Source organism: Alosa alosa, chromosome 1, assembly GCF_017589495.1.
Source record: "Alosa alosa isolate M-15738 ecotype Scorff River chromosome 1, AALO_Geno_1.1, whole genome shotgun sequence".
NCBI classification, from domain to species: Eukaryota; Metazoa; Chordata; class Actinopteri; order Clupeiformes; family Clupeidae; genus Alosa; species Alosa alosa.
This window is the reverse complement of record NC_063189.1, coordinates 19814714-19831823: the sequence shown is the minus strand read 5'-3', so window position 1 is coordinate 19831823 and position 17110 is coordinate 19814714. Positions and strand designations below refer to the sequence as shown.

The following is a 17110-nucleotide window of genomic DNA, read 5'->3' as shown; positions in this document are numbered from 1 at the left end:
ACGTTGAGAAAGTCACCAGGTCCCCCTGGTTGAAAAACATCCCAAAATAATAATTTTCTCACCCCCACAATTGAAATGGACATGGTGTCATTTGGGTTTTAATGCTTCCCTTTTTTATGCCAATCTCAGGCCATGTCCCTGGGTCAAAAAAATCCAGCGAAAGCTAAATTCTTTGTCCAGGTATGCCCTAATAAAGGTTAAGCTGAGTTGTGCATGTTTGGAGAAGAGTGGATAAAAATAGAATGAGAATTCTTTCATCAATTCTGTGGTGGTGTCTTTTTCTTAATGGGCATATTTATTGAAGTAATCTAAAAGTAATCCTAAAGTAATCAGATTACGTTACATGTTTTTGGTAATCCAACTGATTACGTTACCGATTACAAAAATTACCATGTAATTTGTAGTCAGTAATGGATTACATTTCAAAGTAATCTGACCCAACTCTGTTCGTACCTGACTGTCATCCTATGCGGTCATCACTGCCCAGTCCAGCTGATGCATGGACCGGTGCATGGTCTGCTCTTGGACCACTATATTCAGTTTATTAATTTGCCGTGAATTATTACACAAAATGTTTATTAAATGCACGAAGAAGTATTCCTAGGTTAATGATTTATATGAATCATACAGTATGAAGGCTACAGTAGCCTAGCTAATGTTAACTAGCAGCATTAACGTTACCAACCTCCCTGCTTAACTCACCACAACTTTGTAGGTTTTGTCCCTCATGCTGGCCCTTACAAAACCCACAAGCTGACTCTCGGACACACAACAGTCAATAATGTGACCCGATTTAAAGTGGCTTTCACCCCTTTGGACACTGACTAAAACATAATATTTCATACCTGTGTTGCAGCATGTAGGCTTAAGTTAGCTGCATTATGTAATGACATACAATGTCGGAAATGCTAAAGGTTAGCCTGTCGGCTACCTGAAAAGTTTGAGTGTTTAAACTAACATTTACAGTGGTCTATTTGATAGTGACAATCCTTGTCTACCACGTGCAGTTAAGTTTTTATGGCTTATACCGCAATTGTCAATGGAGAAATTGCATTGTATTTTTACTTCTGGCATCGGCTGTGGGCGGGACTGTGATGCTCTATTACGTTATACCTTAAAGGAGAATTCCGGTGTGATATTGACCTAAAGTGTATTGAAACATGATACCGAGTGTGAACGTATGTCTCATAGCCCATCTCGGCTTATAATTCAGTGGAAATGCATGGATTCCAGTTGCTGCTACTGGAAGAAACTGGAATCCATGCATTTCCACTGAATTATTTTTGGAATCTGATCCGTTATCATACCTGTTCATTCTTACTCGTTGCTCGACTTATCGTGACTAAATTCAAGATGGCTGCAAACGCTAAACTTTGTGAAGATACTGTCTGTATAAATCGCCTTGTAAGTAAACTACCAGTGCTTTTTCAAAGTTCTCAATGTCTCGTTTTAAATGTCAGGGCCCTCGGAAGTCTACCAATGAAGTGTGGACATACATTGAGCCTCGTAAATGGGTGTAAAACAGTGATTTATTTGCATGGCTAGCCCGATGCGGCACCACTATTGAAAAAAGCTGTTGGTAGCATCGGCTAACTAAGCCCAGATTTTGGAGTGCAGGGGACAAGCCGAGATGGGCTATGAGACATACGTTCACACTCGGTATCATGTTTCAATACACTTTAGGTTAATATCACACCGGAATTCTCCTTTAAGTCATTTGCATAGGGAACACCCAAGCATGCGTTGACGGAACGCAACTGTGTGTGGAAGCCGTTAGCACTTCAGCCAAAGATGGTTGATTACGAAGATACTTCCTGAGAGACCATTTCCTGTCCCAGGAAATGTATGCAAATAGGGTAGCCCCACACGAGGGGGGCCACTATCCCCCATTTATGCAGTGATCGAGCTCCCTTTTTAACATTGAGGTCTATGGCAGAATCCAAGAATTTCCCAGAATTTGTCAAAGCCTTATTTTTCTGAGCAATGAATGCACATTTCGGCCACGGTATCATGATCTCCAAACCCTCCTCTCCATTTCAGGAGAATGTCGTGACAGTATGACCCTCCAGTCGGGAGAAAATCAACATTAATGAAGGTGTACACCAAGTTTGTTTTTGTACTCCGGCTTCTGTCTGCCCGTTCGAAGCTTCAAACGTCAGTCATACGTCAGTGACAAAGCCCTGTGCAGGCGGGGAACTGAACCAGAGCCCGTCTCTGACTGAACTCCACTTTGCCCTCATAGACATGAACTAGGACGACCCATCTTGCTACGCATTCATTATCTTTGCTTCAGCTGCACTTCTCTCTGTTTGCAGGTAAGCAGCACTGATACAAGTAGCTGATACCTCAGCTATCGTGTCATGACCCACACTATTGCTATTGGGTAGTTTAAATTGTTCATAACTTTGTTCATTTACTAGGGTTTAGAAATAAGCATTGTGTAGGCTACCTACTTTATAGCCTAATAACATTTCGCCATAAAGTAGGCTAAAGTGAACTTTTTTTTTTATTGTCAATCATCAATAGCCTACAATAGGCCTAGTTATTGCAGTAGAATGAAATTGCGTTTCTCCACACTCCATGTGCTGGTTTAACAAACATTTCACATTAAAAAAAGTAGTGCACACGGTGCCACAGCAGGTACACCTAAAACACAAGGGCAATTCCACAGAAACTTTTTGACTTTTTGTCACATCCATAACGCCAGTGAAATTCTTTAACATTTGTATGATGTGAATGATAACATTAATTTTTTGTGCATTTTTTCTGTACATTCTTCAGCCAAAAATAACAAATGCTCAAATTTCATGTAATCATTCACATCATACCATACCATCACATTTTATTGGCGTTATGGATGTTACAAAAAATTGTAATTTTCCATGGAATTGCCCACAACGCAAACATAGGCCTACAGGCATTACTGCATAAGCCACACACAGACAATAGACAAGCATATGTTTTTTGTAGGTATTGCAAGTTAAACATTTTTGAAAAGTGTGCCAGAGATTTTATGAAATTATGAGGTAAATGGTATGAGGTAAATATGTTGTCGAGACCTGCAGCTTTTCTCAGTTTGACCTTGAGCAGGGTCCTCCATGTCAGCTGGGTCAGGATGAGGTATCTCGTTGACTGGGCCGGGAGGGGCTTTTGTTGGCGTGTTGTTTTTCTCAAACCGGCTGAATTAGATGTTGAGTCTGTTGAAGTCAGTGTTGTCCTCGCACGTTGAGGATGGCCCGGACCTGTAGTCGATCTTACCGCAGGCACCTGGGGTCTTTTGTGTCTATGAAGTGGGATTGAATTTTCTGTCCATATGCACGCTTGGCTGCTCTCACGCCCCGGTTCAGGTATGCCCTGGCGGATCTGAGAGTGTCTTTGTCTCCGGACTTGAAAGCAGTAATCATAAAAAGAGAATTATGCAACCGTTTTTGTTGTCCAAAAACAAGCAAAGGTGTGTCCACACAAGCATATCGCACAAACACACGTACACACACATCAGTAACTCTCTCTCTCTCTCTCTTTCCTTTCTTCCCTTTCCTCTTTCTCTTTTAAACACACACAAACACACACATTCTGAGACAAAGAAAAAGGCAGGCTGAGCGTGCCACTGGTCTATCACCTTAAAGTTAAGGGCTCAGACTAGTAGAGCACCAGTTATGTGGGGCTCTGTGATTCTGCTGGGGATCTGTGGAAGCCTGCTCTTCCTTCTGCTCAAGATCCAAAGGCCAAACAAGTTCCCTCCCGGACCCCGCGCTCTGCCGCTCTTTGGGAATCTGCTGGACTTCAACCTGGTCAACCCTCTAAATGATCTACAGCGGGTAAATATTATTCATCTTCTGTCCTATGAACTTTGCTGTGCTGTTCCCATCTCTTTACGCTAAACTCCCACATTCCTCTGGATCCTCCCTTGAATGCATATGCATGACACAAAAAACGCAATGTGCCCTTTTCAGCTCCCGCGACAGGCAGTTTGCGCTTTAACATCTTTGCGGCCTGTTTGTACATACCTCGCAATGATTTTACACGCACGTTCCGAAACAAATACGCCTGAAGTGGGCGCAAAAGCGTTAGTACATCTAGCCCTCAGAGAGGTTAATCAGCATTTAGCGTGCATTTGGAAGTTGGTCTTTGAAACAGAGACACTTGAACAATCGCAATGACAAACGGAATGTTAAGATATATTATACTAGGCCTACTGCTGAGTAGATATTTCCTTTCGCTTAAGAGAGATTTCCAGATTTCTGCAGATGGTATCCCTTTGTCTCTATCCAAACAAAGATGAGTTAAATCACAGTTTTATATTAATGAATATGAATTCTGAACATGATTTCATTCATGGAAATGCATATACTATAGGCTTAAATTCATATTTCCAAATTGATATGCAGTATTTATAAAAGGTCAATGTAGAATATAATACCGGTACATGTTTGTATTTGTCAGTACATGGTACATTCACAGTACAAAAGTTTTTCTGAAATCAGACGTCTTGTGTATGGACACACACACACATAATTATAGCACACACACTCACACACATATTTATAACACATTGTATTTATTTTTTGTGGATGATACAGCTGTCAGATCAGTATGGGAAGGTTTTCAGTGTGTTTATCGGGTCGCGGCCGGCGGTGATCCTTAATGGAGTGGAGGCGATTAAGGAGGCTCTGGTGACTAAAGGCGTAGATTTTGGCGGGCGACCTCAAGACCTCATGGTGAACGATGTGCTGAAAGACAAAGGTAAACACTATAAATCATGTTAAAGGAGAATTCCGGCGAATTTTCACGTAGATGTCTGTTTCTCGAGGGCCACAAGTACTGCCAGTACAAAAATCCCCCAAAACAATAGGGCAATTCAATGGAAAATTACGTTTTTTGTAACATCCATAACACCAATAAAATGTGATGGTATGGTATGATGTGAATGATAACAGGACATTTGAGCATTTGCTATTTTTGGTTGAAGAATGTACATGAGAAAAAATGCACAAAAAAGGAATGTTATCATTCACATCATACAAATGCCAAGGCATTTCACTGGCGTTATGGATGTGGCAAAAAGTCAATTTTCCGTGGAATTGCCCAATAGGTTCTACCATGAGTTGATGAAGCCAACAGATGATGAAGCTGCCAGGCAGCTACAGTGCTACACTCTAGGGGCATGGACATGGGGAGTCATGGAGATGCCCCCAGAGTGTAGCACTATAAAATACCTGGCAATGCTAGTTGTTGGCTGTAGCAACTTAGTGACTAGTACAGTGACTTCGAGAAACAAAGATATATGTAAAAAATGGCCGGACTTCTAGTTTAAGCTCCACGACTTTCCAATGAGGTCAGATCTCTGTGCCCTTTGATCCATTTGGCTACTGTTGTGTTGCACTGCATGAGCGAGGGGCAAACCACACAGAGCTCATGATTACATCAGTGCAGTAGCCAGGCACACATACGGATGGCCATTTATATCTGTACTACAGAGCCATTATGTATTGAAAATAAAAAAAAAAAAAAAGGAAAAAAATCCTCACAATTAAAAACACACATGCTACAATTATTGTGAGCATATCAGCGAACACCCCGGACCACTCGGTGAGTTTCACGTCTTTGTAAATGAAAGTTTAATGTGTTTTAGGAAGGATTGTTCCAGTGCACCTATGCAGCGTTCTGGAGGAGGGGGGGCACTACCACAGAAACCGAAAATTCTCAGGACAGCAGCATGTGTCCAAATTTCAATCTTAAACGTTCTATTTAATCATAAACTATCTGAAAACAGGGCTTTAAGTGTAAAATACCGAACCTGTCCTTTAACTGCAGGTGAAGCGCGAGCATCATCCCGCTGTCTCTTCTTTTTCCTTTTTTCCGCCCCCGACTCTTAGTGCCTTTTCAACTGTTTCAACTGTTTCAGTGCCTTCTCTACGGTCTGCCAAATTTGGGATTGAGGAATAATCGAACAGACCACTGGGAGGTGGGGGAGGGGGCACAGGAGATTAACCTTTTTCTCGTCTAATTTGGTCTAGGCCTTTATTACTTTTGTATTGCTTTTGCATATTAACATGCTTTAGACATATTTTATTTGTTATTAATACTAGTAGCCTATGTGGTGATTTTTCACAACCCAGATTTTTTGGTGCCCCCCCAGGCACTTGGTGCCCTACGCGCAGTGTGTGATGTGCGTGTGCAGAGCGCCGGCACTGAGTCAATCACACGTCTTGAAAGAATTGTGAATAAGCATTATAGTCTAGTTTCTGTCTTTGTCCTATGCAAGCATCCCTTGTTTATTCTTGAATGATTAGAATTCAGTAGGCACTGTCTAGGGACCTTTTGGCTTATCCTCAGGTGTGACTCTCCATTGTATAGACTAGAGCAAGGATGGGGGGAGCAGACCTCCTATTGTCACCATTTGGCCATGAGCAAGTTGGGGTGTTAAAACAATATGTGGCCAGGCCTTTGAAGCTTAATTAAAGAATAATAAAGCTGACCAGGCCTGATGACACAACAACAAGAGACCACATCCCCACACACCACACCTTTACATTGCATATTCATACTAGTAGGTCACTCCTTCTCTTTGTGTGTAACTTAAATATGGTAGACTTGTTTCTGTATAGTCAGAGTACACTGGTGAAACCCATGATGGGGTGACACAAAACATTCATCTCTCCCTTGAGGGGCACTGGCCCCTCATTGAAAAGAATAAAAGCCTGGATCCTGATATTCCATCGTCCTGACTGAGTCTTAAGAGAAATATGGTAGCAAAAATATGCTATCAGTCTTTAGTCTGGCGTTCAACCCAAAAGGTAGTTTCCTCCACACCATTCGACAAAGTTGGCGATGACCTCCCCATATTCCAGATCATTCCCTTTTGTCACAGAGCCAACAATAGCTGTGTCATCGGAGATCCTCTGGACGTGACAACTGTCTGTGTTGTATCTGGAGTCTGTCGTGCACAAGGTGAAGAGAAAGGGGGAGAGTACTGTACCTTGTGGGGCCCCGGTGCTGCAGATTACCACATCCGACTCACAGTGCGGCCTGTTAGTGAGATAGTCTGTGATCCATGCAGCCAGGTCACAGTCCACCCCAGCTCTTTCCATCTTCACCCTCAACAGTGCTGGCTGAATTGTGTTGAAAGCACTGGAAAAGTAGAAAAAAACATAACTCACAGAGCCAGTGTTCTCCAGCTGAGAGAGGAACCTTAGTGAGCCTTGATAAAGGCTGTGCTCGGAAACGTCGATCTATAATAAATATATTAAGTAATCAGATTTTGTGGCTACTCTGTCTTTAATTTGATAAACTCTTGGCCAGCTCAAGGATTGTGTGCATTCGTCCTGGGACGAACCCCTGGGAACCTACTTCAATTTCACGGTATCATGGACTCCTTGAAATGCCTGGGCCTTTTCAATCAAAACCTGGATGCCTTAGCTGGAGTCTGAATCATCTATCAATAATATATGTCCAGATCAACGCAAAATGATTTATAGGACACAAAATCAATTTGTCAGATCCCTCCTTACAAAACCAGTGGCGTGAGCTAAAGAAGAAAATTCACTAGAGGAAGATCCCTGGACGACCTGGAGACATTTTATTAAGAGGAATGCTCTCAAATCCCCAACGTTCTGACATGTTAGATGAGAACATGTATAACTCTTTTATTAGCAGAGGGAGATTTCACAAATAATTAAATTGTGGCACATGTGTTTTTTGTTAAATGTATTACTTTCTATTTGAAATTTTGCTGAATTTTCCCTCATTGTGAAACTGCAGATAATACTGTATACTGTTTTACTCATCTTTACCAGGGGTGCCACTAATTGAATAGGGTGCTGTGTGTTATAAGTTGCTTTGGAGCGTCTGCTAAATGAACTGATGTATTTGATGCTTCTGAAACATTATGACCCATGACAGGATATGAACCACGATGTGCCGGTTCTGCAATCTGAGTGCATATTATCACTATATCTAATTAGACTGTTGACTCATGTTCTAAAGGTGCATAATATCAATATAGCTAATTAGACCAACAGTCTGATCAGACCAACTCATGTTCTAAAGGTGCATCAATCAGTCGCGAGACTGTTGACTGGTGTTCTAAAGGTGCTTAATATCAATATAGCTAATTAGACTGTTGACTCACTCATGTTCGAATGGTGCTTAATACAGTGCCTATAAAAAGTCTTCAGCCCCATGCTGAAGTTGACTAAAAAGAGGAATAAAAAAAATAAACATCTTTTGGAAATGGATTTTAATGCCTTAATTACAAAAATTAGGAAAAATCCAACATCAAGCACCAACCATCCAACATCAAGCACCAACCATCTTTCTAGATTACCAGGGTCTGGATTTTCCAGGCTAGTTGACTTGTGTTCTAAAGGTGAATATCAATAAAGCTATAGCTAATTAGACTGTTGACTTGTGTTCTAAAGGTGAATATAGCTATAGCTAATTAGACTGTTGACGCATGTTCTAAAGATGCATAATATCAATGCTAATTAGACTGTTATCTTGTGTTTAAAGGTTTGATTCTGCTTGATTATGGACCTGTCTGGAAGGAACACAGGCGCTTTGCCCTAATGACCCTGAGGAACTTTGGTATGGGGAAGCAGTCTATGGAAGACAAAATCCTAGGAGAGCTTTCTTACGTTATTTCCAAGCTGGAGAAATCTGTTGGTATGAATACGTTTGGTTTTAGAATTGCATTCAAATGCTTTTCATTTTGTCTGTTTGGTATATTTTAGTGTGTTTCATTCACTGACACATTAAGACAATAAGCAAAATCAGAGAGATGATATAGATAAAATATTTCTGTAGGAAAATCGGTGAGTCCTGAGACGATGTTCCACAATACTTCATCAAATATTATTTTTACGGTTCTCTTTGGAGCACGGTATGAGTATGATGATGAGACCCTTAAGATCTTTATCAAGCTCTTCACTGAGAATGCAAGGATTGCCAATGGACCATGGGCTATGGTAAGATGTCTGTAATCTTCTTATGCCATTTATATTAATGTAACCTAATTTACATTAATTTACATTGCATGGATGTATAGCTGGCTAATAACTGTGAAAACCAATAGATTTAGGGATTTATTGACTTTAATTTTAAGATTGCTGTCTTCTGTAGATTTACGACAGTGTTCCTCTGGCACGGAGGCTGCCCTTGCCTTTTAAAAAGGCTTTTGAGAATTGTGCAACGGCAAAGAAAATGTGCATAAATTTGGTGGAACAGCACAAGAAGGCCAGGGTCCCAGGAGAGCCCAGGCATTTCCTGGACTGTTACCTGGATGAACTCGAGAAGGTTTGCATCACGCCAAGTTCCCTCACATGAAAACAATATTATTTCCAGCTTTATCTGAGTTTATATAGTTATCCTGATACTTTTCTGCTCTGTTTGATCACTTGCCTAGAAAGGAGATGACAGGTCCTCTTTTGAGGAAGCACGGATTATTTGGAATATTTTGGATCTACACTTTGCTGGAACGGACACCACATCCAACACACTTCTCACTGCCTTCCTTTATCTCTCTACTCATACAGACATTCAGGGTTTGTTCTAAAAACATCTTCGTCTAAATCCCAGTCACTTGTCGATAAGACAAAGGAATTGCCATGTTTGATTGCCATGCTTTGTCTGGCGTCCATCTCTGTGCTCCTTTTAGAGAAGTGCTATCAAGAGATCAGTGAGGTTCTGGAGGGGAAAGACAAGGTGTGTTTTGAGGACAGGCACCAGATGCCCTACACACAAGCTGTTATCCACGAATCCCTGCGTGTGGCCCGCACCGTCCCTCTCAGTGTGTTCCACAGAACAACTAAAGACACAGAGCTGATGGGTTATCGCATTCCAAAGGCAAGAGAACCAGCGAAAACACCCATTCCAAATCTGTACAACCTACAAATAGCTAAAACAGTTTTACAATATATACACAGTATAAAACATTATTAATGATTTAATTAGCCAATTAGAGTTGATTCCAATATTGAACTAAATGGTAATGAGATCCTCCTTACTCTCCCGCAGGGCACTCTGGTAATTCCCAACCTGTCCTCTGTGCTGTCGGAGGAGGGACAGTGGAAGTTCCCTCATGAGTTCAATCCTTCAAACTTCCTAAATGAGCAAGGACAGCTGGACAAGCCAGAGGCCTTTATGCCCTTCTCTGCTGGTAGGTCTGTGTATTAAAAGGAGAAATCCAGCGCCCCCAATAGATCAAGCAGCTACAGTGCTATGCTCTGGGGGCATATTCATGAGCCCTCATGTTCTCGCCCCCAGACTGTAGCGCTGTAGCTGCCGCTGCTTTAGCTGTTGGCTACAGCAACTTTAGCTGTTGGCTACAGCAACTAGTAGCTAGTTTCTTTGTTTTCGGGGGGTTTTCGTACCCCTCAGTACTCGTTGATCCTGAGAAATGGAGATCTATGTGAAAGATTGCCGGATTTGTATGGATGTGGGTTTTTGACCATTCTAACATAAGATCCCGTTTCATAACAATGAGGTTCTAAAATTCTATGTTGAATTTAATGAACCCAGATAGTCTTTAGAATGTTCATTTTCCAACATTCACGTCACACCAGTGTGACGGTACACCCTTAAAGGCCAACGCCCACTGGTGGGATTTGACACTCAAACGATAGAACAGTTTTCTAACCTTTACTTTAGCGTTGACCCGCGTCAGATGCCTCCAGTGGGCTTTTCTCCGTTAAAAAAAATAATGGAGTTCTAAACTTTGCCGTCACTTGACGCGTATTAGGTGCTGCAAGTGGGTGTTAGCCTTTAAGGGTGTACTGTGTTAACATGTCCACAAAATGTTTGAAGTGGTTTTCTGTCATTATGTGCCCTGGATTGTCCACGTCACTTCTGCTCACCAGTCTCAATCTGCCCATATTTGTTGTCCAATGTCCATTGCGTAATTGTATTTATCAAATGCATACATTTGATTTCACCACAAGTTCTGTTTTTTGTGGGAAACGTTTGCTTTAGTTGCATGTTTTAAATGTTTTGTTTTATACATTTTGGCAAAAGTGCCTGTTTAGGCCTGTGTTTTCACAGAGTGGACTGAAGCATTAAAGTAATCAAGCAAAACTGTAATTTGTTGAATACCCACCAACATCCTCTTAGCTTTACATGCACAAGTGCGTGCACCAATTAGTCCAGGAAATATGATCACCAGGTGGGGGGCGCCTGTGCGAACAAACCTGAAATAACATATGTTCAGCAACTTTGTGGTAGTGTACTAGTTCTAGCAAAAAATATGTTAGTTTATCAACCATCTCTGAGTCTAGAGCCTCTGAGAACAGGTGGCTGTGCACCAGAGCTTTGAGGAGACAGTGACACGAACAAAGCTATTTTTGTCTTTATTTGTTTCGTTGGAAAAAAACAATTTCAATGTCGGAATGTTAGAGAGACATGTGGCTAATAGAAAATGGGTTCAAAACTTACATCGCTGAATGTAGGGCTAAGGGATTGGTCATATTCCGTGAAAATGTTCATTTCTCCCATAGAAATACATAGATACTGGACCTCCTGCTAGACTCTTAAATGGGCGTGACCGCTTTGAACCCCACGTCACAACGTGCCAGAATTTACCCTCTTATGAATAGTCTCGCTTTATCAACCGTCTCTGGTTTTAGTGTCTGAGCATAGGGAATTGTTTGACATGACAACTTTACCATAACATACCAAAAGCAATAGCAGAGCCCGTCTACGGAGAGCCTCCCCACTCTATTAATCCCATACAAACCGAATTTGGCTGCAGTTCACCAGAGTTCACCTAGATGGCGATCGCGGGCGAGTCCAAAATACATGGGGTGCTATGGAGCTACATGGCTACATTTATTGTTTTCACCTATTTAACAACTGAAACCCTCAGATTTTTATTTTATTTTTCAGCAAAAATGGATATGGATTATCAATCAAAAGTGAAATAATCCGGGAGTCATGTCCTTTCGTTTTCTTACAGGTTGGGTCGTTGTTGCCCATAACACGCTAGCATTGATGCTATGCTATGATCATGCTAATGAATGACGTCATTGACACGTTTGAAAGGCTTTTTAGAACAATTAAGTGACTTTAAAAAATATAAAACTCAACCAAGTGTATTGTCTTTGTCTCCCCTTTCGAATGCAAAATTCAAATTACTTGAAAAAAAAATTATATCCCGAGAAAAGTGGATTTTGAGGGGTACAGCTCCATAGACCTCCATTCATTCTGGACTCGCCCGCGAGCGCCCCTAGATGCAGTACCACACCGGAAGAGTTCCGAGAGTGAAGGTTCTCCCCTTATTAGACATTCTCTGGCATTAGCCAACGTGAGTTCTCTTCCGCGACATTTTGTACCCACACGTAACGTTAGTCACTTTGTCTATCGCAAAAAGACGCTTCCGGCTGCTTGTTGGAACAAGAACGCTGGCAGATTTTTTTTTTCAAACTGAAAAAGCGGTCTGCATAACTTCTTTTGTCAGAAAAAGACGCTAAGTCTGAACGTACCCTAACTCTGCGAGGGGTGAACGTTTTCCCCCCCCTGAAATCCGATGTCGCAGTGCTCACAAGAGCGGATTCCAGCCAACTTCGTCCGAGACACCGGTGCAGATTCTTGCCGACTCCACTCACGAACAAGCCCGTCTGCAGTCCAGCCACGCCTCTGTGGGGCTCGGCTATCCTGTGCCTCTGCGTTCCCCCAACGACATCCTCTCGACTGCAACTGGAGGCTTAAAAGTCCAAGCATACACCCCGTGCACCAATCACCAACCCGTTTATCTCCCGCTACACACCTAAACCAGGTTTCCCTGTTTTGGTTCCCTCCCCCCTTTTTCCCTTAATTTTCTACCCCGTGACAATATGAGAAACAATCCCAGTCCTGATTGGTCAGATGCCAGTGATTCAAACCAGTGATTCATTTGTTTTTTTCTGACTGTTTAAGGCTGATATAGTATACATGTTTTTATTTTATTTTTTTATTTGGTGATAGAATTAGTATTGGTGTAACATGGTGTTGTCTTACCTCTAGACATGTAGGCTATGTTGTCTATATAAAATCGTTTCATGCATGCATTTGAATTCTGTACACATTCTTACCTTTGCCAGGGCCCCGGATGTGTCTTGGTGAAGGCTTGGCTCGTATGGAGCTCTTCCTGATCATAGTCACACTGTTGCGTCGCTTCAAGTTTAGCTGGCCTGATGATGCTGGGGATCCAGACTTCTCTCTCATTTTTGGGGTGACTATGACACCCCAACCTTACAGCATGATGGTGACTCTGAGGAAGCCATAGTTAACCCACAGAACCACAGTAAAAACAATAATAAATACTGTCATTCCTTACTATTTCTGATGAGGCTCATTTTGGTTTAGGCTTAAGGTTTTGTTGTAAAATATTAGGTTGTTTATTTCTCTATCTACAGTACATGCACAAAGGAATGTAAAGTTGTGTCTGAAGCCTATAAACGATCAAAACAAACTATTAAGACCATCACTTTATGTCTGCACATCCTCCCCTCCATTCTCGAGACAGCGATACAGTATCTAAAGAATGTTTTGAGGGATTTTCCTCAGATTATAGTTATGGTTATGGTATTTAGCAGACACTTTTGTCCAAAGCGACTAGGTACATACCTTCACAAATACACATCTATTATGTCAACTTTGAAAGATATATTGGGGCCTATCTTGCACAAAGCACAATTGACTTTGTACATCAACGCATGTATCATTCCTATTTTGCACCTGACCCACAGCGGATTTTTCCCTCCACAGATGCACATCGGTAAATTAGGGAATGAATTCGCGCTCCTGGGCGGTTCCGTCCGGATTCCATCCTTTTGTCCGGATTTTTGTCATGAGTGGCCATCTGTCCGCATTTCATGAGCACATAGGCTACGCCTCATTCCAAGGCCCCTGTAAGCTACTCATCTCTGTTGCGTGTCATCATTTCTGACCCTCCGCCACCACCGATATCACAAAACTCCACCGATTTCCTTTTTGCGAAGCAGTCAATGCGACAACTCCCCTCCTGATTGATTGAATGAATGAAAACCATTGCTGAGCCTTAAGTTGCAACAAAAGATGTCTTTCAACTCTGCGTGGTATTCTGAACACCACTTTGCTAACAAAAGCAGGACAGATGCATACCATGCATTTTGTAAACTGTAATACAGATATTGATGTCAGCTCCAGGGGTAAGAGTGCCATAGAGAGGCACGCTCGCTGTCACAGGCAGGCACAAAGAGAAAGCCAGATCTGCCGGAAAATCCTCTGTGGCATCGTTTTTGCTCCAGCAACAACCACAGCTGCAGAGCTTACTAAGTTATTAAGCGATGAAAAGTTATTGAGTTAAACAGGTGGGTTTGTTGACTAATGTGGAAAAAAACACACACACACAAAAAAAACTAATGTTACTATGTTATTATAAGTATGGGAATGTTGAAAATAGCTGACATGAAAAAACTGATGTGAAAAAACAACAACAAATGTTACTATAATAAATTATGTTATAATAAATAGGTGCCTTCTATAGAAATTGTTATTTTCTAACTTTTGGGCACAAGTGTCCTCATTTTCAGTGTCATGGCGGTGGTCACCATAGTTCCGGCGCAAACGTTCCCTGGTGCTATTTTGCAGTTTCAGAAAACAATTCCTATTTTTGGGGTGCATGCTTGGCCACAGTGGTGCCTGCAGGAATGAATGCTATGCACACCCATCTACAGACCCCCGTCCGTCCATGCGCGCAACGAAACATACATCAATAAAGTATCTATCTATCTAACTTTATACAGCCCTATAAAGGCTAAAAGTACCTTTAGTTTTGTTCCAGTTTACAGTTGTGTATGGCTTTAAACATCATGTGCGCTTTAACATCAGTAGGCATTATTCCAGCATAACCCTAACGTTTTGACAAGCACCCCAATTTTGCCTGTTCATGCCCATCTGAAATAACTCTTTGCTGCCTCCATCTTTGCTTCCTCCATCCTTTGTGTGGGGCAGCTGTGGCCTACTGGTCCGGCTTCTGAATTGTAAACGGAGGGCACGCACGGCTGAAGTGCCTTTGAGCAAGGCACCTAACCCCTCACTGCTCCCCGAGCGCCTGTTGTTGCAGGCAGCTCACTGCGCCGGGATTAGTGTGTGCTTCACCTCACTGTGTGTTCACTGTGTGCTTTTCACTAATTCACGGATTGGGATAAATGCAGAGACCAAATTTTCCTCACGGGATCAAAAGAGTATATATACTTATACTTACTTTCGTTGTTTTCAAAAAACATTTTATATCCATGATGGTCTTGAAGTCTTGAGTTAGTGAATTAACTTAAATCAGCTTATTGTGTGCTGATAACCAGTAACCTAGATAGTAAAAGAAAGCAACAAGTAGCCAGCCTAGCCTACAACTTCTGTTGCTGCGTGCGTTGTTATTCTCTCTCCTGCATTAAAGCAACACCAAAGAGTTTTTTGTACCTTAAAATAATGTTTCCAGTGGTTCATCAACTCGTAACAGGGTGAACGGCACTTCTGCATTCGCTTCGCGGCCCTCTATCGGCTATAACCGCACTATGTAAGTTTGCCAGATCGGGTAGCGGCTTTGTAGTTCGATGGAATGAGACATAAGAAACTACAAATTTGACTTGCATCTGATGTCGCAATATATCGTACTTTCATAAACGCATGCAACATGTTCTACCTTGTCTGTGGACATCGTTATTTGCAAAGCCGGTGATAAACAAATAGCGACAGAGAAAAAGTTCTTTGGTGTTGCTTTAAGTTGATTTTGATAACGTGTTTACAAACTTTACAGAAAATATTGTAAATAGCCTACTGTCATGCAGTTAATGGAATACTGTGCAGAGTTGGGAAGTTATGGTAGGTCAACTTGGTGTGAATACACACACAGAGGAAATTGTCTCTCATTGTTGAGTTGCCTGATAATCACAGTGCGTACAGCCGTAGCACCTGCTTGACCATAATGTAGCTTGTGCACAACGCACATACGCTTTATTCCTCTCATCTACACGGATGCAGCAGTTCCCATTTCTGTAAACCATACATGACTACAAGGAAAAATACTACGACACGAGGGAAATCTTTGTTGGGTCCATGAAGATGTGAAAAAATAGGCATAAATGTAGCATACACATTTTCATGAATCATGGAGGTGTTGATGACATAAATGAGGAAATATTAAAGGATATAAGGAGACGTAAGGTGATGTTGAACTGCATGTGCCGATGCCATTTAACCCAAATGCCCCAGCAGCAGCACAGAAGAGGGGATATTATCTCACAGAAGAGCTGCATCGTCTATTTGGTAAGCAAAGTAATGTCGTCTAAGACTACATTGCAAAAATATCACCATGCATTCATAACCCGGTGATTCAGTGAGAGTGAGCCCAAAACATCGGAAAGTATGTCTTTGTGACATTTCTGTTTTTACATTTTGCCAAGAAGAAAAAATCAATAGCAAATTGTTCATAACTTAACAAAAAAAAAATACAATGAAAAGCTGAAAAGATGTGTCTGATTGTTGCCAGCAAACTTGGACTTCCCCCGTCTTCTGACATCAAGGGCGTAGGTTGGTCTGAGCTTTGGTGGGGACACTACCCCCCCCACACACACACACAAGTGGAAAGGAAATTAAATAATGTATGATGCACACCCTTTGTAGCCTATGATGCATTACTTACTGTAAACAGTCAAACAGTAAAACATTTAGTCAAAACACATCAAATGTCAAATTTGTCAAATTTACCTGTAGCCCTGAATCTTCCCTATCTGAGCAACAACCTGGCCAGGCTTCCTCTGTCACCTGATAAATAAAATATTGATGTCATCAGCAGTGACACAGCACGACTCAAATATCAAAGAAGACCAGTAGTAATCACTAGATCTACTTTTAATATTATAACTAGCTAACACTGGGCTGGGTTGCTTCTTCTGTCACCTGACAAAGTAACAAATCGATCGCCATTAGAGTGAGAAAACGGTTGGAAACTATGTTTTGCATTCATGTTCTATCTCCAGAACATCAAGCCCATAAAAATGCATTTGTTTTCACTGACATCCTTGTATTTTTGCCGTTTTCAATTATTTCAGCTAACAGGGCCGTCACAAGGGGTTTCAAGGCCCTGTGTGAACTTGATGGG

General features: G+C 41.6%; 1 protein-coding gene and 1 long non-coding RNA gene across 3 annotated transcripts; one reads left to right on the top strand and one right to left on the bottom strand.

Moving 5' to 3' along the window:
* The first annotated feature begins 2234 nt into the window (after positions 1-2234).
* LOC125291444 (cytochrome P450 2F2-like) lies at positions 2235-13308 on the top strand. Of its 2 annotated transcripts, none has more exons than XM_048238205.1 (10): positions 2235-2315; positions 3579-3818; positions 4581-4743; positions 8512-8664; positions 8806-8966; positions 9121-9294; positions 9404-9542; positions 9656-9843; positions 10015-10156; positions 13071-13308. In XM_048238205.1, exons 2-10 carry the CDS (start codon positions 3657-3659, stop codon positions 13253-13255), a joined length of 1467 nt encoding a protein of 488 aa, XP_048094162.1. In that variant the 5' UTR covers positions 2235-2315; positions 3579-3656; the 3' UTR covers positions 13256-13308. The 2 variants fall into 2 exon arrangements, with proteins under 2 accessions (XP_048094162.1, XP_048094164.1); XM_048238207.1 differs by having other exon boundaries at positions 2245-2315; positions 3585-3818.
* LOC125291505 lies at positions 4540-12757 on the bottom strand. The gene is made up of 3 exons (XR_007193010.1): positions 12474-12757; positions 6980-7131; positions 4540-4730 (listed from the first exon to the last, which is right to left on the bottom strand). It is a non-coding gene; the product is annotated as an uncharacterized LOC125291505 (long non-coding RNA).
* Positions 13309-17110: the final 3802 nt, after the last annotated feature.